The following is a 20,904-nucleotide window of genomic DNA, read 5'->3' as shown; positions in this document are numbered from 1 at the left end:
TGGCCAAGCTCTCTATTGTATTTTTAAAGAGAGATATTGATACCTTTATAAAATATTGATATCTTTATAAAAGGCTGTGTTTTCAGTTGTAAATATTCCAACATAATAATAGAATGGAAAAATGTACAATATGCTCCTAATGATCTTGTGGCTATCTTTTCTTCGATTTCTGGAACATGGGGATGGGATAGTTGTGTTAGTCTATTACATTAAGAAAACCACATACTATAGCTTCATTTTAAAGACTAACCAGTTTTATTTGGTACTAGCTTGGGTACCAAAATAAAAAGTCAAAATTTTAATTGTACAAAATGCATAATGTTGTGGGTGAACTACAACTCACACCATGCCATGTTAACCCCGAGAAATTCCATCAGCACTTAAAGTTTGTTATGTGGGGCAAGTCTGCTTGATCGGTGGGAGTAAACTACAACTATAGCTATGGTGAGTCAGTCCCCTCAATCCTCTCCAGTAGGTTCAGTTGGTCATGAGGATTGTGTGCCAAGTTTGGTCCAGGTCCATCATCAGTGGAGGTCACAGTTTCCCTGGTTGTGGATGAACTACAACTCCCAGAAAGGAAGGTCAATTCCCCCCAAACCCCTCGAGTAACCCTATAAATCCCTCCAAAGACCTCCATATATTTTTGTTGGTCACGGGGGTTCTGTGTACCAAGTTAGTTCCAGGTCCATCATTGGTGGAGTTCAGAATGCTCTAAGATACATCCCAGTGCCTATACATCCCAGTACCTACAACTCCTATAAAACATGGTGAATTCTCCTCAAACCTCTCTAGTATGTTCAGTTACTGATCAATTCCTCTGTTTGCTGAAAAGAATAGGAAATAGCTATGGGAGAGGCAGTGGGTGAGGTCATGCAAGTTGCACACTAATGGAGAGAGTTAGAAACACTGGGATATCTGTGGTGGAGGAAAAAATTGTCAATGAATGAAAGCCTTCACTTGGGTGGTGGGCAGTATTGTGTTTGTGGAGAACATTGGAAAGGCTCTTTTAGGTGTTTGTGGCGCACACTGTAACCTGCAATGTCTTTGAAGGGAAGGCCTCTGGTGGCTTTTCATAGGTGGGGATCATAGCTGTTTGTGAATATGGGAGCCTGTCTGTGTAAGTGGGCACCCCAGCCATGCACACATATAAACATTTTCTTTTTTATTATGTATATAGGTAGATTAACAGCCCGGTTCATCAGATGCATTATTTCCACATGATCCCTATTGCTTATCCCTCTCTAAGTAAGAAAAATGTTAGTGCGACTTGTTAGAACCATCATTCTTCAAAAGTCAGCTTTAGTGATGCCTGGCTAGTTCCATGTTAATAGAGTTTTGGGCTGAATCTTGAAAAGGCTTACCCAAATTCCTCAGCTCTATGCAGTTCAGTAGGTTCAGCACCTTGGATAGCAACTTTACAATTTAGATTAAAACAACCTGCAGATTCAGTGCTTCAATAACATGAAACTCGATAGCTGTTACTGTTTTGCATCCTTGGGGTTGAAGGAATTACATAGCTGAGAGGATTTTTGGATGAGACTTTGATCATGTCGTACCTGTCCTTTATTTACTGAATTTTATGAAGTTTTTAACATCTTCCTTCATTCATAATCATTTTTGTTCTCACACCTATTCTTCAACCCTTTTCCTTACTAAATTAAGCCTTTATAGAGGTTCACAAATGCTGAGGACAAATGCAGATGTCTTATATCACAGCAAAGTGTGGAGAAATCCACCCACTAGCATGAGAAATGGCATTAACGTTTGGCCTTGATCCATTTGGGCAAGCCACAGTCTTCATTTGGATCTGCAAGTAAGTATAATTATGGCAACAGTTGTGAGGTTACATCTTGATGTTGGAGTGAGTGCATTCTATAACCACAAACAAGTCTCCTATAGAAGACTAAAATTATAGGAGAAGAAAAACAAATGTCTTTCAAATAGTCCTCAGTAAAACTGAGAATGCTGGACAGTGAAATGGTAGTTTACTAAGGACTTTTCTAGCTGTAAGCAACCAGTCTAAGACATTTTCAACAGGGCACCATAAAGCAGACATTAATGATACAGCTAATCTATTTTAAAGGTAACAACCTTACAATGCCTATGAATGAATGACCACACACAGCAGAAGAGCTGCAAAGCCGAGAACAAGCCACGAGAGTCAAGACAAAGATCCACCCAGAGGAAAAATGCTCTTACCATACATAAAGGGAATCACTAACCACATAGGGAAGCTGATGAAGAAACACAACCTACAAACTATCTATATACTCACTAAGAAAATCCAACAAATGCTATGTTCAGCAAAGGACAAGAGCGATCCTCTCACATCTGCAGGAGTCTACCGCAAACCATGCAGCTGTGGACAAGTCTACATAAGAACCACCAAATGCAGCATTGCCCAAACACGAATCAGGGAACATGAAAGGCACTGCAGACTACTTCAACCAGAGAAGTCAGCCATAGCAGAGCACCTGATGAACCAACCTGGACACAGCATATTATTTGAGAACACAGAAATGCTGGACCACTGTAGCAACTACTATGCCAGACTACACAGAGAAGCCACTGAGATCCACAAGCATGTGGACAATTTCAACAGAAAGGAAGAAACCATGAAAATGAACAAAATCTGGCTAGCAGTATAGACTCTAAAATCTTAACACTAAATAAATTACACTCAAAAACAAGGGAATTCCAGAGAAGAAACAATCAAGGCCAGCTAATCATCTCCCAACAAAGGATTCCCCCAGGCAGTAAGTAGCCACACTTTGAAACTACTAGGTCATTAAATGCTAATCAACGTGGCCAACTGAAACATTCACTCTTACCACAAACAGACTTAGTGGCCCAAAGTTTTATACAGTTTTCAGAGTTTCATAATTATTGCATGTCAATGCTGGACATAATTTTTACAGCTGAGTTAGCAGTCTTTCTTGCAAGAAAATTCCAGATGCAACAAATGATTATGAATAAATGTATCTTGTTCCTTCTTAGAGGCATCTGGCTGGCTACTTGTGGAAATAGGAAAGAAGAGACTTGGGAGCTTCAGCATTTAAGGAAATAACTTCCTTTGTATACCCATAAAATTAAGATCTATGAGAATACCCTCTTCCATGCACAACCATTTGGAGCATGATGCGGAGGTATGGCAGAAGGTATTTTGCAGCTATAAAACATACTGAAACCCTTTCGGCACCAAGAGTGGCATAATTTTGTACCAAGTTAAATACTGGATATTCCTGTGTATATAGGACCTACAAGGATGATAGTTTGATCATTTTTAGGTTTTGCATTGTTTTGTAGGTAGCTTTGACTGGTTCACCAGGAATGATTTACCTTAGACAGGAATAAGCAGGGCACAGTAGTGCCATGGTACTCTTGTACCCATAAGCTGCAATAATGGTAGAATCAAGTCAAAAGTAGTCTCTCTCTCTCTCTCTCTCTCTCTCTCTCTCTATATATATATATAGTTTTTATCATTTTAAACAGTTTCAAAGGATTTTTACAATGGTCTCTCAGTATTCACTGGAATTTGGTTCCAAGATCCACTGTGGATACCACAATTTTTCATTGCCCACATTCCATAATACACAGTGGTGATCTAAAAAAGTGTCCCTGATATAAAATGACAAAATCTAGCTTTGTTTTTTGAATTTTTTTTAAATCCATGGTGCAGAACTGTATCCGACTGTATTTGTATACCACCATGGAATCTCATGACATAGGGCATGAAATATGTATTTAAATAATACATGACAATTTGACTTATTTTAGATTACTGTGGGACAATATTAAAGATTTGGAAAGACAGACAGATAGATGCAGTCAGATAGGCTAAAGGGATGCTGAGTGTGACCCAGCATTGTTTTTCATTGTAATTTCATGTCCTAATTGTTCAGTCCATGGCATTCTCCAGTATGGTTGGGAAAGGAACACTATCAAAATTCTGTAACCTTTGGCCATGATTTCTGGAGTTGATTGGAACCATAGTCTAGAACACGTGGAGAGCCCCAAGTGGCCTATCTTTCATGTAAACAATACTGAGCTAAGCAGAGAAATGTTCTGATACTGCATAAAGCAGCTTCCTATATTTCTAGATCACAGTTTCTCGGAGTCCACATTTTCTTTCCTTTCTAAACTACTAGCTTTACAGAAAATTTAATTGAATAACTGTGGCAGTCTTTCCAAGAAATACTTCAGAATATGTGAAAAAATGCAGTAGTAAATACAGATTGTAAAGCTTAATTCTTGACAGACACTTTTTTCTCCTGACATGCTCATACCATTTATATTCCCTGAACAATATGTTAAATTTAGACATTTAGTCTTAATTTGAAAGAAAACACACACACATATATTATAATATAAACACACACACACACATATATATTGTTTGGTTTAATTTATTTAAGGCTAGAAAGGGTTTGTGAGTATTTCCTACTGTGTGCCTGAGTTCTACAGTTTTCAGTTCGTGGATGTATCATATGTAAGCTAGTATATATTAGATTGGTTTGATCCATTTCACAATTTCTGGTTTTGCATGTTTTCTTTTTGCAAAGGCTACAGCATTGAAGGAAAAACAGATTTGTCTGAAAGGTAACATCTGTCCTCATTTTAAATGCATCTTCTGTTAAAATGAATCCACATTTTTCCTATTAAATAAATAGTAGCAACATTCTGGCAAGCTACAGGTACATTCAAGAATCGAAAATGTATATATTGCCCACATCCAGAGATACCAGGTTAATCCTTTCACATCTCAAGCCCTATTTATCCAGCATGACTGCTTATGCTGGGTATCCTCTATCAAGAAGCTAAGGCTGAAGTTACAAAGTGAGTGATAATACTAATACGATTAAATGCCTTACACTTGGGTGTCAAGGTACTGTAATTGTGCTATCAGCAAAACCTTTATGGACAGCTTTCCACTGCACAGAAGAGGAAAATAACAAAAAAGGAGTAGAGAGAGGGGCTTAACAACGATCACAGAAAGAGGATTTTTCTAATAAGATTGAAAAGAAAATGTCTGTAGAAACACTCCCACGTTCTCTCAGGCTTTGCCTGATAAATAGTTATGGTGTTTTTCTGTATGTGTGTACTAGTTATACCAGTTTCAGGTCTCAAGATATATTTTCACAAGCTCTCATTTAGCTAGAAAGCTTCAATAGTAAATAGTAACACAGGGAGAAAAGGTTTGGCCCTAATTATTGGGTCAGAACTATAACTGGGGCAACTTTAAATGACTCGATTACTGTGTGGAGTGATATTTGCCCACTGTTTTACCTTTTCTGAAAGAGCTACAAGATCTTCACATATATGACTGGGCCAATTTGAAGATATCAGTGTTACTATACTGTGCACAAGTCCTGGAATCACTTAAGGACCAAGGACTTTTCATGTTATAAAATCGTAGCACTTGAATGAATCCTGAAACTGAACACAAAGGAAAAGCAACTTGGGTCAAAGGACCTACCAAGTCCCAGAACAGTTTTCAATCTAAATTACTCACAGTACTGTTTGAGTTAGATAGTAGGACTGCAAAATTATTGTTAGTCCTTGTAAGTCAGATCAAATTAGTTAAATCTGTACTTATAGAATCATATAATCATGGAGTTGGAAGAGCCTCATGGACCATCCAGTCCAGCCCCCTTCCAAGAAGACAGAAATTCACATTCAAAGCACCCCTGATAAATGGCCATCCAGCCTCTATTTAAAAGCTTCCAATGAAAGAGCCACCACCACACTCCGGGGCAGAAAGTTCCACTGTTGAACAGCTCTCACAGTCAGGATGTTCTTCATAATGTTCAGGTGGAATCTCCTTTCCTGTAGTTTGAGGATGCCTGCCATAGATGGGCGAAACGTGAGGAAAGAATGCTTCTGGAACATGGCCATGCTGCCCGAAAAACCTACATTAACCCACTGTAGATACTCCCGATTCCTCATTAAGCCACTCCAAATTATTATGTTATCATTTGCTAGAAAGGTTGGATCTTGCAATTCTTGATTTCCAGCTGTTCCTGTCCGTTTATGTCTCCAAACACAGATCCAGCATGGTTTGTGACAAATAATATGAGCTCTTCTAGATTTCCCTGCCAATTGGTTTGAAGCATCACCTAAAGAAATAACATTTGGTGCTGCATGTGTAGATTCTACTCTGACCTCAGACTGATTTAAATTCTTACCTTGCCAGCTGTGACTGGCCTTAATTGGTGTCCATATGTGATGGTGGTTTCCAGAGTGAGGTGTTTGTTGATTTTATCCAATAAACTAAATTCATAGCTTGATAACAACCTACAGTGATAAGCCTGAGTATCAACTAGAACTACAAACATTGCGTTTTGAACTGATACAGCCTTATCCTAATTAAGGATCCAAAAATGTCAAAGTGCTAAACATTAGAATATGTGCATTTCCCTATAGATTGCACAAATTCCTTTGCTATGTGATGATTTTTACCTGCATTCTTCTTTTCCAGCAGAACAATTCTGTGGATGGTTTTCATGGCCAGAATCACTGGGTTGCTGTGTATTTTCTGGGCTGTGTGGCCATGTTCCAGAGGCATTCTCTCTTGTTGTTTCACCCACATCTATGGCAGGCACCCTCAGAGATTGTGAGATCTGTTGGAAACTAGGCAAGTGAGGTTTATATATCTGTGGAATATCCAGGGTGGGAGAAAGAAAGTGTGAATGTTGTGATTAGCCACCTTAGCATTCCACAGACCTCACTAGATTCCAGAAGAGATCACAACCTCTGAGGATGTCTGCCATAGATGTGGGTGAAACTTCAGGAGAGAATGCCTCTGAACAAGGCCATACAATCCAGAAAACCCACCTCAACCCAATACTGTGCACCTTCCACACTTCCACAGATTAGGGTTGAAAAAGCATAAATTGACCATAGAATCATGCTGGAGGCTTACAAATACTTAGAGATAGCATATTTTTTCAGGTGCATGTAAGGCTGTAGTGGAGGCTGTAGTAAATATAGCATTCTGCACATCATTACACCTGCAAATGTTTAGCCTGCTAATGTGGAGGGGGCAACTGTAATGCTAAAAATACTGTACTGGATTTCATTATTGCTGGGTTATCAGTATAGATTTTGAAGTTAGGGAAACCAAATCTCCCCTATATCACCTTGTGTTGTCATTATTTAAATATTTAAATAAACAGTGGAGGCATTTGTAAATAAAGCATTCTGCACATAATTGCATCTGCAAATGCTTAGCCTGCTAATGCGGAAAGGTGACTGTAATGCTGAAAAGCCATACTTGATTTCATTATTGCTGGGTGATGATCAGTATAGATTTTCAAGTTAAGGAAACCAAATCTTCCTTATATTACTTTGTGTTATCATTAATTAAATATAGTGTGTGGCTTTGAATTTCTCTTGACAGAAACAGGTACAAAAATTCATTTATTTCGGCAAATAATTTCTTGTGCAGTGTAGCTGTAGATCTTGAAGGGCCCTTAAAGATGACCCCCCCCCCCCCCGCCCCACATAATATTGAGCTTTGTTGTCAGCAGAAAATTAGCTGATTGGTTTCCATAGAATAGGCTTTTGTTAAACGCACAGGAGTAAGCTGTGCGTTTGAGGAGAGCAGGCATGTAGCTGGGGGGGGGGGGGGCTTGAGGGGCTTCAGCCCCCCCCCCCCGAAATTCTCAGGGTGGTCCGTGAGAAGGTCTTACTGGTACATTATTTAAACTGTTATGTTTATTCATATTATGATCTGATCCCCATGCTCAATATATCCCATATGCATGCGGGTATTGGGATAATGATACAGAAGGTTTGCTAGGGTAGATCCTCAGCCCCCCCCCCCCCCCCGAATCAAAATCCTGGCTATGGTCCTGGAGGAGAGGAAGATAATAGCACTTCTATTTGCCCTGCTAAATATGATGCCATTGGAGGCTTTTGTACTTATGCTTAAATCAAAGATGTAAGTAGATATTTCTTCTGATGTGCCTGAAATTGTTCATATCGCAAATTGCCTAACTCCAGGCTTGTCACATCTGATATATTTGGGGGAGAAGTTAAGTGCTATGTTGTCTTGCAGGGAACATTTTTCTTAGATTACTTAAGTTATTGGTGGCATAAATCCATACAGAGTAAGTAGTCTTCTCATGCAGTGTGCAACAACACAACATAATAGTATCTCTCTCTTGATGATTTACAAGTTTCCCCTATTTGACTAAAGTTTTACTTGACCAATATGTCATTTCCTTTTTGTCTGAAGAATTACCTTAACCTTTCCAAACAGCTATTTCAGGGATGGAGAAGGTTTCGCCTTCCAGGCAATGATCAATAGTAGCTTCTATCCTCTGGTGGGAAGGACTCATTTGTACTACATACTTATAGTACTGTAGTTCTAGTAGCCTCCATAGATGCACCCCAGGATAATCACTCAGAGCTTGGATAAGGACTGCCATGTATGCATTGGATATTGCTCATGCACACTTTGTCATCTACATAACCCTAAAGTTCTATAAAAGACTGATGCTCAAACTAAATGCTATCTATTAGGGCTGCGCTATCAATGAAAAAAAGTTTCAAAACTCATTACAAAATTAGGAGGCACCAGCATTTTATTTGTAAAGCATCATTTGTGCAAAATTAATTACTATAATGAGAGTAAAGAAATTTTGTTATTTTTTCATTATAGAAATTGCGCAAATGGGGAAACTTCAGGGGCTTCTTTCTCCCTTATTTTTACAGTTATTGGGGTGTAACTTGCTACAATGGTAGAACACATTTACCACTGTTAGCCCATCAAGTTTCAGAACATTTCACTTATTCATTTATTTTTGGGGAATTTTCAAAGTTTTTATAAACAGTATTTTAAAAATAAAAACCACAAGAGCCATCTCCTTGAATTTTCTGTACAATGACACAAAATAACAGGGGATCATTTCCCCTAACTTTCAGAAATATTCATATATCTACTCATTTAAGAGATTTTAAAGTTTTTAACAAAACTTTTAAAAAAAAGAATGGCAGACTTTTTGGCTTTGCCCTCCACAAACATCAGTATCACCTTTCGTTCATGGCTCAGCATTATTTCCAATTTTAACGCTACATTTGGCCTTCCCACTGTTTTAATTATGTGTTGCTTTTATTTATTTTTTGATAATGTTGTGTATTTTATTGTGTATGTTTTTAATTGCTTATATTGATGTTTTACTGCTTCTATTGTTGTGTTTGGGCTCGGCCTCATGTAAGCCGCACCGAGTCCCTTGGGGAGATGGTAGCGGGGTACAAATAATGATAATAATAATAATAATAATAATAATAATAATAATAATAATTTGCTTTGCTTGACTTGCTTGATTGCACTGAAAATAAAACTGACTTTGGGGGCTTCTGAGTTTTACAAAATTCAAACAAAAAGTATTGGGTAAGTAAAACAATGCAGTATGGGTTTCTTTTGTATTATCAGACAAATCTGAACACAACTTTTGATGTGAATGCTTTTTTAATAGCTTGATTCTTCCCACTCTAAAGATTAAAATGCCTTGAGAGTTTTTCCTCCAAAAAGATTTTTGATTTTTGTCAAAATCTTAAGTTTTTGGTATGGACCATACTTACCTGTCAGATGTTGGTGTTAATGGCCATGTATAAATATGTGAGGGGAAGTCATAGGGAGGAGGGAGCAAGCTTGTTTTCTACTGCCCTGGCGACTAGGATGCATTATCTCCTGACTTTTGCCTACATCTATGGCAGGCATCCTCAGAGGTTCAGAGGCATCCTCACAACTTCTGAGGATGCCTGCCATAGATGCAGGCAAAATGTCAGGAGAGAATGCTTCTAGAACATGGCCATACAGCCCGAAAAACCTACAACAACCCAGTGATTTCAGCCATGAAAGCCTTCGACAATAGTATCTACAGTAATTTTGCATACAAGACAAATCAATCCCTGAATCGGATCCATAGTGCAAAAAGATATCCTATCACAATTTAGCTTGAACTTAGGTTCTTCAACAAGCATGTCTCCTTTTGTTAATAACATTTCAAACACTAATGTGAACGGTAAACACTAATGTAGCTTTCAGTTTGCATTTTCCTAGTGATGTTCATGTGCTAATCTCACTACTAAAACAGCTGCTTCAGGTTTCAAAAGTTAGCCTTGGCTCCCATTTCAGGATTGGCCTTGATAACACAACACCGTGATGCCAAAAAAACATTATGCCAAGAAGTTCATGGGCAGATCACAACAGAGGATTTAGCTCTAGATACAATTACTACGACGGACAATAAACTTAAGAAGAATAGGGGATCAAATAGCAATGTAAATCCTGACTGGATTGATGCTCATTTAGTTAAGAGGGGGGAAAAGGGGGGGGGGATCTCATGAAAGGAGCGATAGAGAAAGACATAGATTTGTCTATTTGTTTCACTAATTCCCTGAGAGATCTACAGAATTTTGAGGACATTGTGGATATGTGTGTGTATCAGGGGAGCATTTCCATAAAATGAGCATCATCATCATCATCTCTTATCCACCTCTCCCAAGGCTTGAGGCAAGGTAGAACATAGAATTGAAATACCATACATAACTAAAACATATAAAACCATTTACATAAAAACAAAGCACATACAAGATTAAAACACAAACCATTACATATTAAAGCCATCCATATTTATTAAAATGTCAATTTAAAATTCATAGTTTAAAATGCACTAGGTAGGCCTGCCTGTTGCCAGAAGGATGGCAATGTAAATGTGTTATCTGATTTTATACGTTGATGATTTATTGCATTTTGTGTGTTGTTTGGCACCATTACGTGCTAATTTGTAAGCTGCCCTGAGTCCCTATGGGAGATGGTGGTGGGGTATAAATAGTTATTATTATTAGGGCAAGGAGGGGGCCATTCTGGCTTCCCTGGGCAGGGAGTTACAGCGTCAAGGGGCAGCCACCGAGAAGGCCCGCTCTCTTGTTCCCATGAACCAGCTTGAGATGGAGGTGGGACCGAGAAAAGGGCCTCTCCTGAAGATCTCAGGGCCCAAGCAGGTTTGTACTAGGGGATGTGATCAGCCAAATAACCTGGACCTGAACTGTCTAGGACTTTAAACATCGTAACCAGCACTTTGAATTGTGCCCGGAAACAGACTAGAGGTCTGTGGAGCTGCTGAAACAGGGAGTTGTCTGCTCCCTGTAGCCTGCCCCAATTTGCAACCTGGATGCAGCTCTTTGGACCATGTAGAGTGCATTACAGTAATCCATACAGGATGTAACAAAGGCATGGGCCACCATGGCCAGATGTGGCTTCTCAAGGAACAGAAGCAATTGGTGCACAACTTTTAATTGTGCAAAGACAGTCTTGGGCAACTGCAGATATCTAGACCTCCAGGTTCAATGTCGAGTCCAGGAGGACCCCCAAAACTGAAAACTTGTGTCTTCAGGGGGAGTGTGACCCCATCCAGCACAGGTTGAATCCCTATTCCCTGTTCTGCCTTCCAACTGACAAGGAGTACCTCTGTCTTGTCTGGATAAAGTTTCAATTTGTTTGTCCTCATCCAGTCCATTACTGATGACAGGCACTGCTTTAGAGTCAGGACATCTTCCTTGGCATTGGGTGGAAAGAAGAAGTAGAGTTGAGTGTCATCTGGATATAGGTGGTACCATACTCTAAAACTCCGGATGACCTCTCCCAGCGGTTTCATGTATATATTAAATAGCGTGGGGAACAAAATGGCACCTTGAGGAACCCTATAGGACAAGGACCAGGAGTTTGAACAGGAGTCCCCCAGCACCACGTTCTGGAGGTATGACCCTCCAGGAAGGTCTGGAGCCACTGTAAGACAGTGTCTCCCTAATAATAATAATAATAATAATAATAATAATAATAATAATAATAACACCCTAATAACCAACACTTTGGACTTTGTCAAAAACTCATTGGCAGCCAGTGGAGTGATTCTAATATTGGTGTGATGTGCACATTGCTGGATGAACTCGTAACTAATTCAACTACCTTACAAATATACCTTTTTTATTCTTATCTCCTCCAGAGTTTTATCATTTTATGTTGTACATTTGGCCTGCCCACTGTGTTTGACTTTTTCACTTCGTTATTTTGCACTGTTTTATTTTGCTCTTATGTTTTACTTATTTTATTGTGATGTTATTTTTTGTCGTTCTGTTTTTTGTTTTTGTTTTTTGCTATAATGTATTACTGGGCTTGGCCTCATGTAAGCCGCCCTGAGTCATCTTTGGGGAAATGGTGGTGGGATATAAATAAAGATGATGATGATGATGATGATGATGATTATCTGCCATATTTTGAAGTTTCCAAACTTAGGACAGAAGTAGCCCAATCTACAGCACACAGAGAAGGTCAACCTTGAGATTACCAGCATGTGCTGTTGTCTTCTTTGACAGGCTAGTGAATGTAATAGCACTCAATGTTTTTCCTCTCTGGGTGTGCATGCTTCCAAAAAGGTACATTACTTCACAAAATATAAAGTCACTAGTCTTTCACAGAGAGACCTGTACAAAATACAGATTCCACTCCCACCCACCCTCACACATATATTTGCTGTTTCAGTCTTGCATTGAAAGTAAGATCTTGCCAAGAAGCCAATAAATTCTGGATAGATTGTCTGTCTGGGCTAAGATGGACCTTTCTCATCCAAAGTCTTGCCAATGGCAAGGTTTTTTTCCATGTCCCTAGAAACAGGCAGAATTTTTTAAAAAAATCTTTTCAGTTTTCTGTCTACCAACAATGCGTTTTTCATATATTAAACCAGCTTAAAGTAAAATGTTCAGTCCTGGCCCCTCTTGTTTGGGATCAGTTGAAACATTATGTTTTTCTAACACAGGTGTTAATATCCACATTGTTTGACCGTACCATATGGTAAATTGAGATAAGTTTTCCTTGGCAGAGAGATTCCGTTTTTACCTCATCATTAATGTGCAAAACAGATGGAAGGACAAACACAGTAGGAGAAATCCCTGAAGGGATCAGGCAGGACTATAAAAAGTTACTGTTACTGACTGAGCTACATGGTCACACCAGATCTTTTAATATCACCAGACTACTTGAAGGATAAAAGGAAATTTGGAAGGATAGAATAATGAGACAAAACAAGCCATGGGGAATTCCAAATACCCCAAATATTTGTATATTAGTTGACTTCATGTGTAACCTGAGGGTAGGTTTTGGAGTCAAAATTATGGATTTTGATGTGATCCATAGATAACTTAAAAGTAATTCTGGGGAGAGGGGAAAGTGCCCAGACATTCTAAATGGCCTTTTATCATTCAACTTGGAGAGAGAAATTGATTCCTTTTTTATATAAAATGTAATGTATAATATTAACTCTTATAAAAGAGGTAACCAACTCCTTTTCTGAGTAGGGTGGTGAAAGGTGAGAGCTTTATCTGGAAGAACCTAAAAGGAGCAACAACTCCCTCTATGCAAGTGGTTCTCAACCTGGGGTCCCCAGATGTTTTTAGCCCTCAACTCCCAGAAATCCTAACAACTGTTAAACTGGCAAAGATTTCTGGAAGTTGTAGGCCAAAAACATCTGGGGACCCCAGGTTGAGAACCACTGCTCTATTCTCTCTACTGTGGTGCCATATCTGGCCATTTTGATTGCCTCATTGGTTCTTCCCTTCTCACTTCCCTTCTCTTTAAAAAATGCATTAAGAAGCGTTTCTCAACTCTGGGGAGATTGTGAGAGCGATGTCAGAGGGGTCACCAAGACCATCAGAAAACACAGTATTTTCTGTTGGTCATAGGGGTTCTGTGAGGGAAGTCTGGCCAATTATATCATTGGTGTTCAGAATGCTCTTTGATTGTAGATGAACTATAAATCCCAGCAACAACAACTCCCAAATGTAAAAGTCTATTTCCCCCAAATTCCACCAATGTTTACATTTGGGCATAATGAGTACTTGTGCCAAGTTTGGTCCAGATCATCATTGTTTGAGTCCACAGTGCTCTCTGGATGTAGGTGTACTATAACTTCCAAACTCAAGGTCAATGCCCACCAAACCCTTCCAGTATTTTCTGCTGGTCATGGGAGTTCTGTGTACCAAGTTTGGTTCAATTCTATCGTTGGCGAAGTTCTTAATGCTCTTTGATTGTAGGTGAACTATCAATCCCAGCAACTACCACTCCCAAATGACAAAATCAATCCCCCCCAACCGACTCCACCAGGATTCATATTTGGGCATATGGGGTATTTGTGCCAAATTTGGTCCAATGAATGAAAAAACATCCTGTATATCAGATATTTACATTAAGATTCATAACAGTAGCAAAATTACAATTATGAAGTAGCAATGAAAATAATTTATGGTTGGGGGTCACCACAACATGAGGAACTGTATTAAGGGGTCACAGCTTTAGGAAAGTTGGGAACCACTGGCATAGAGGATAGAGGGGGTTGATGCTTCTTATAGATTATCCCAGAACTGACTAAGCTCTTGCCTTTCACCAATCAACTTAGAGAAGCGGATGATTCCCTTTTTGATAAGAGTTAATATACATTAACTTACATTTACCTGTGGATAAGTCAACCAAGATAATTTGTTTCTTTACTATTTTTTTAATCTTATAAGTGAGTATATATGTAAGTCTTTGTGTTATAGGATGCACTTCTTTTCTTTAGGAATGGCTAACAATAGAACTTGTTAATTTCATCTTTGCATCCTCCTATCTGAGGAGCCTTTCAAGTACCTTGCTGAACATAAAGAATCCATAATAGCAATGAATTTTATACCAGAAGCTAAGGACTTCATCACACTGTGGGGATTCCCTAGCCTTTGTGGTGAATCCATGAGGCAATCCTATTGCATCTCATTGCACACAATAATGCTTCCCCATCACACGTGGGGAAGCATCACCGCATGGCTTTCCTCCTCGCTTGCCCCGTTGCTGCCTCCCATGTTCTGGGCAGTGCATCCTAGGATGCTTGCAGTATGGTTTATCTATGGAGACCTGCCAGAAGTGGTTGTATGTTGTGTGATGAGCAGTCTGGGCCTCCGTAGATGAAGTGTACTGCATGCATCCTGGGTCGCTTGCGAAGACCCGTGTGATGAAGTCATAAGTTCCATTTATTATATGAAGACTTGTTGCTAGATAAGTAGGTATAGGATATTAACTTAAGGTACTTCTAGAAACTGAGGTTTTAGTGCTACTAATCAAAAGACATTTCTTCTTCCTCCTCTCCTTCTTTTGTGGAAAAAAGGCAGAGCCAGCAGTGGGAAAACAGGGGAGGATTACAAATCTATATAAATAAAAATGTAATGTTCGTTTGTGGGATTAACAGAACTCAAAAACCACTGGATGAATGTATTGTCGAAGGCTTTCATGGCCGGAATCACTAGGTTCTTGTGGGTTTTTTCGGGCTATAGGGCCCGAAAAAGGAGAAATGCCTCTAGAACATGGCCCTATAGCCTCCTAAGGAGAAATGCCTCTAGAACATGGCCCTATAGCACGAAAAAACCCACAAGAACCCACTGGATGAATGGACACCAAATTTGGACACAAGACACCTAATAACCCAATGTATGTCCTTCACTCAAAAAATTGATTTTGTCATTTGGGAGTTGTAGTTGCTAGGATTTATAGGTCACCTATAACCAAAGAGCATTCTGAACTCCACCAATGATGGAATTGAACCTAACTTGTCACACAGGACTCCCATAACCAACAGAAACACTAGAAGAGTTTGCTGGGCATTGACATTGAGTTTGAGAGTTGTAGTACACCTACATCCAGAGAGCACTGTGGACTCAAACAATGATGGATCTGGACCAAACTTGGCATGAATATTCCATATGCCCAACTAGGAACACAGATGGAGTTTGGGGGGAATAGACCTTGACATTTGGGAGTTGTAGGTATTGGGATTTATAGTTCACCTACAATCAAAGAGCATTCTGAACCCCACGAATGATAGAATTGGGGCAAACTTCCCACCCAGAACCCCTATGACCAATAGAAAATACTTAAGGCCATCCAGTCCAACTCCCTTCACTAGGGCAAGAAAATGTAATCAAATACAGTTTACCCACAAGCATAAAGAAATTACATATATTAGAAACCAACATTTTCTCATTACTTTATTTTCCAGATCACCAGACTGGGCCACAGCAACGGGTGGCAGGGGACGGCTAGTGGAAAACAAAAAAAGTAGTCTGGATCCCATCTAAAGTTCCGTGAATAAAGCACTGTAATCACACAAAATAGCCTAACAGTTTGACTCCTGAAGTTAGTTGTCTACATGATTTCCTACTTACCTGAGTCCAAAGCATGTGCTCATGCTTACTGCAGATATGGCATAATCCTGTACATGACCATGATAGTAGCAGTGATTCTAATAAGTAAACAGATAAAAAGGAAAAATCAATCCTTATATGCTATTTGTATATATCTCTTAGAAACAGTACCTCTATTTCCATACATTTACATAAAGAGATATATGGGAGACAGGGCCCAAGTCTAGATACACATTTCATTGTTTTGTATACATCTATTACACGTAGCCTGGAGATAATTGTTTAGACAACTGGAGTAATTTGGTACATGAAACAAAGTTTGTGTACACTGAACCACTAGAAAAAAAAGGTGTCACTATCTCAACATATTTCAGATTTTGGAGAGTTTCAAATTTTGGAATTTTGGATAAGGCATGCTCAACTCATGTTCCTTCAAAAATAAAAAATCTTCCCTAAATTAAGGTATTTCAGAATTATTGTGCTGAGAAATCTTTGAGGGAAGGTGTGAAGCTCCTCAGGGTTTGGTGCTCGATTTAAACAAGTTCACTATGTACTTCATTCAATAAAGAACAAAGATCACATCAATATTAAAACATCATGTCAACCCTGCCTTTTTATGATGTGATTGGAAAAAAAAACTATAAGGTGAAGTATTGTGTAAAATTAAGCAGCAAAGATTTTACTGCCACTCACTCTAAGGCTTTAGCTGTACATGCAACTTGTTTGCAGTAATATGAAGCAGATCTATAAGACATAATTAAGAAAACTGTGTTTTTGAAGTAATAAAGCTATTCACCAGCTTTATAGCTTCAGAGAGAAACAGAACGTGAGAACACGGGAGAGCAAGACCATTTTATTAAATTGGGCTAACTTGGAAGTAGAATGTTATTAGGAACAGGAATGCTGGAGATTTCTAATTTCAGAAGCAATCGTTCCATTTCATTTTGTAAGTGGGTTATTGCATTTCTTTAATAAATCCAGCTGCTTACAAAGGCGACTACAACAAAAGATACATAGTCAATAAAATTACACATTTGTCTGGAATTCAAGGCTATTGCTGATGAAAGATAAAACCATATTCCTAATTATGGGCCAGGCTGAAAAATAATGTTTAAGTCATGTCCTGCATTTTCTCCTTTCTTTTCTTCTGCTTTCTTTGAATGTCACATGGAAAGCACAAAAACCATTGTCAAAGGTTACTATCTTATTAGCGCAAAGGAAAGCTATCACTCATATTTCAACCTGACAGCCATCTCACTCTGCCTCTTATTCCTTGGTTCATTCACATCTAAGGTGCATTAATTAACCTTTCCAAAACCAGGGCATGGTTTTCAATTACACAGTTTCAGACAGCAGACTTCTAAAGACCACCTTGATTTTGTTGGAGAATGCAATAGCGTGAAAAGATCACGGTTGAGCTTTCATAGTTCACGGGTTTGAATTCTTGGCAAATTGGATTATACCATAAAGAAAATATTAGTTGAAGATACGAGTATTTCTCTGTTTTATTTATTTTGTGTCAAAAGGCAACTGAGTGTGAAAAATAAAAATCTTATCATCTCTTTGCAGTACACATCCCTGCATAAAAAGAAATGAAATGATGCCCCCCCCCCCCAAGTTCATTCTGGATTATCTGTTTGATCTGCACCAGTATCAAAAGGACACAAGAAATAATGTCCTAAATCAGAGTGAAAAATGTGTAGATTTAGATCATTTTGATTTATGTCAATTTAAAAAATATATAAGGAAAGAAAGGTATGACAAAGAGGTTAAACAAGATGAGCATGCCTTATCCAGAATTCTGAAATATAAAATACTCCAAAATCTGTAACTGTTGACATGAGAGGCTGAGATACTGACACCTTTGCTTTCTGATGATTTAATAACAAAAAATAACAACAACAATAATAAAAATAATAATACTTTATTTATATTTGGCCCTATCTTCTCAAGGGGACTCAGGGCAGATTCCAACATATAATGGCAATGCCTCCTTAGAACAAACAAGTACCGACATAATAATCCCAGAAAAACCCCACATATGAAAACAACATTAGAACCTAACATCAATAAATTAAACCAAATGTAATCAAACAAAAATTATATAATGACATAAAATCTGATCATAAGCATCCACATTGATTTTCAGAAGCCAACTATCATTCACAAAGTTGTGTGGGTTGGTTGTGTGGCCAGTGATGGTAACTGGGCTAAACATGGACTAACATAGCCCGGATACAAAATAGTTCTCAACCAAAGGTTGGATAGTGATCTCTCATTGTCTAATCCTCCTTCTCTCTGTATGCTAGTGAGCAAAAGTAAGACTTCAGTCATGTTTCGAAGGAGAGGAGGGAGGAGGCAACATTATTTCTTTAGGGAGAAAGTTCCAGAGGTAGGGGGAGCAGCCACGGAGAAGGCCCTCTCTCTTGTTCCCACCAGCCATACTTGAGGTGGGAGTGGGACTGAGAGTATGGCCTCCTCCACTGACCACAGTGCCCGAGCTAGTTTGTAAGATGAGATGCAAACCTTGTTTCAAACACAATATTATTAAACATATTGTATAAAATTACCTTCACACTATGAATATGAAATGTATATGAAAGATACATGATTTTTTTCTTTAGACCTGGTTGCTATATCGAAGATATCTCACTATTCATATACTTACAAATATAGATGTCCTAAAACCTGGAAAAAATCTGAAATACAGAACACTTATGGTTCCAAGCATTTTAGATAAGGGATACTCAACCTTTACATCAAAAATATTCCCTTCCATCTCTGTTACTGCAGAAGTGGTAAGGTGGGAAAAACCAAGATGAGCCACAAAAAAAGAGAGAAGCATGTGGTGACAAACAGTCCCACCTTGAACTTAACAATTATTCTAGAGCTTGTCAGTGAAAACTAGAACTTGGAAAATATTTTTAATGTATATGTATTTATTTTTACTATTCTACGCATGTGAACATTTTAGAAATAGATAAAACTAAGACTGTTTGATTGATTTTACCAGGCCAAGGGACCACAAAGCAATGCAAACAATGAGTTGAAGGACAGGTCAGACATAATGAATCATGGAAGGGGCCAACTAGGCATCCCTATTAATGTCTCAACCAAAGTGATTGGGTCATAGATCCTTGGAAGTATGCAGAGCCACTGAATCTATAGGGCCTTGCATCATCAATCAGATGATTAATTTTAATGACAGGCAATTTTCTATGCAAAATATTTGTTTTGTAGGTCCCATGCCCTGATTTAGTGACACAGAGACCTTAAGTGGTACATAAATAGTCTGAATAGCCCTCAAACAAGCACAATGAAGAAAGAGGTCCCTGAGGCACAACCTGAATAAAAGAGTGTTGTTCATCCTAAATATCCACCTTGCATGTGTTTATCCATCTAGCGCACAATATGTCAATCTCCTTTGGCAGTACTTGCTTTGATCCATGGGGAAAAATAGCAGAGAGAGGGTGGAATTTGATTCAGGAAAGGAGTGGGAATAAACGGGTGAGCTGCCCTTCCCAATCTCATAGACTTGATCCAAACTAGGACCTTGGAAGTGGCAAATAGCTTTAAGAAGCAGTCAAAAATTATATAATTTCTACGAACATTTTAGATAATTACACCCTCCAAAGGTCTCACAGCCCATATCACCTTAAAATGTGTTAATCAGTCAGGAACCTCTTGAAGAAACTATAGAGACAAGTCACACTACTGTTTTGTGACTGTAGTCATGCAGTGGTAGAATTATCTAAGGCCATAAGCAGATCTCTCTCATCATTTGCAAACAAAGGGTATGTTTGGCTACAATGCTACTTAATGATTTAGAGAACATGCCTTGATAACGAAGTTTCTAAAAGCAGGAATGAGCCCTTTTTATTCTCATGCCTCCCAAAGTCATTTAAACCAGGAAGTACATGGTTATTTTATTTATTATTTATTGTGTGGGCTGATCTCCACATTTGGTGCCACGGTGGGGTACAAATTAGCCCCTGGGTCCACTGAAGTTACATATACCTATTTGAAATAAACACCAGCCGTGCAAGATGCAAGCAGATGCATTGCCATCAAAAATATTATTTCAAATAATCTTTAATGCTGGTGTTATTTTATTTTGTTTTAAAATGTTATTTTGATCACTTTTTAAATCTGTGGTGAGTTCAATACTGTTTTAGTCCTTTTGAATATATTTTAACCATACGTGTTTTTCCGACAATTTTCTGTCTTCTAAGGTAAAGGTTTCCCCTTGACATTAAGTCTAGTCCAGTGAAAATCATGAAATATTTGAAAGAAACTGGAAGCTGGCCTTAGCATGCTTGAAGGAGATTTAAAGAAATAAAGAAATAAAAACAAGAGGAATTTATTGAGCTAGAAGTAGAGAGGGTTAAAGAAAATATGTATAAACTCTATGTGGATCAGTGACGGAAGCCAAGGTGGTGGGTAGCACTGGGGGTGGGTTGAGGAGGCTTAATTGTACTGTGAGTGGCAGGTTCTCTATGTATGTGTATGTGTATATGTCTGCAATGTATAAGGTTGGTGTATTTTTTTTAATTAAAAATTTATGAATTTTTTTTTAAATAAAAGGCTAGTTGAGTCCAGCTCTGGGGGTTGGTGCTCATCTCCATTTCTAAGCTGAAGAGCAGGCGTTGTGTGTAGATGCCTCCAAGGTCA

The 20,904-nt window shown here is 38.6% G+C and overlaps 1 protein-coding gene across 1 annotated transcript in view; it reads right to left on the bottom strand.

Moving 5' to 3' along the window:
• ADAM12 (ADAM metallopeptidase domain 12) overlaps positions 1-20,904 on the bottom strand; it is a 288,191-nt gene that overhangs the window by 116,995 nt on the left and 150,292 nt on the right. The window contains exon 5 of the mRNA XM_060768619.2: positions 16,255-16,331. Within this exon, the coding sequence (XP_060624602.2) occupies positions 16,255-16,331 (77 nt within the window). The remainder of the gene's footprint in view (positions 1-16,254; positions 16,332-20,904) is intronic.

Source organism: Anolis sagrei, chromosome 3, assembly GCF_037176765.1.
Source record: "Anolis sagrei isolate rAnoSag1 chromosome 3, rAnoSag1.mat, whole genome shotgun sequence".
In the NCBI taxonomy this organism is placed as follows: domain Eukaryota; kingdom Metazoa; phylum Chordata; class Lepidosauria; order Squamata; family Dactyloidae; genus Anolis; species Anolis sagrei.
This window is presented reverse-complemented; position numbering and strand designations above follow the sequence as displayed.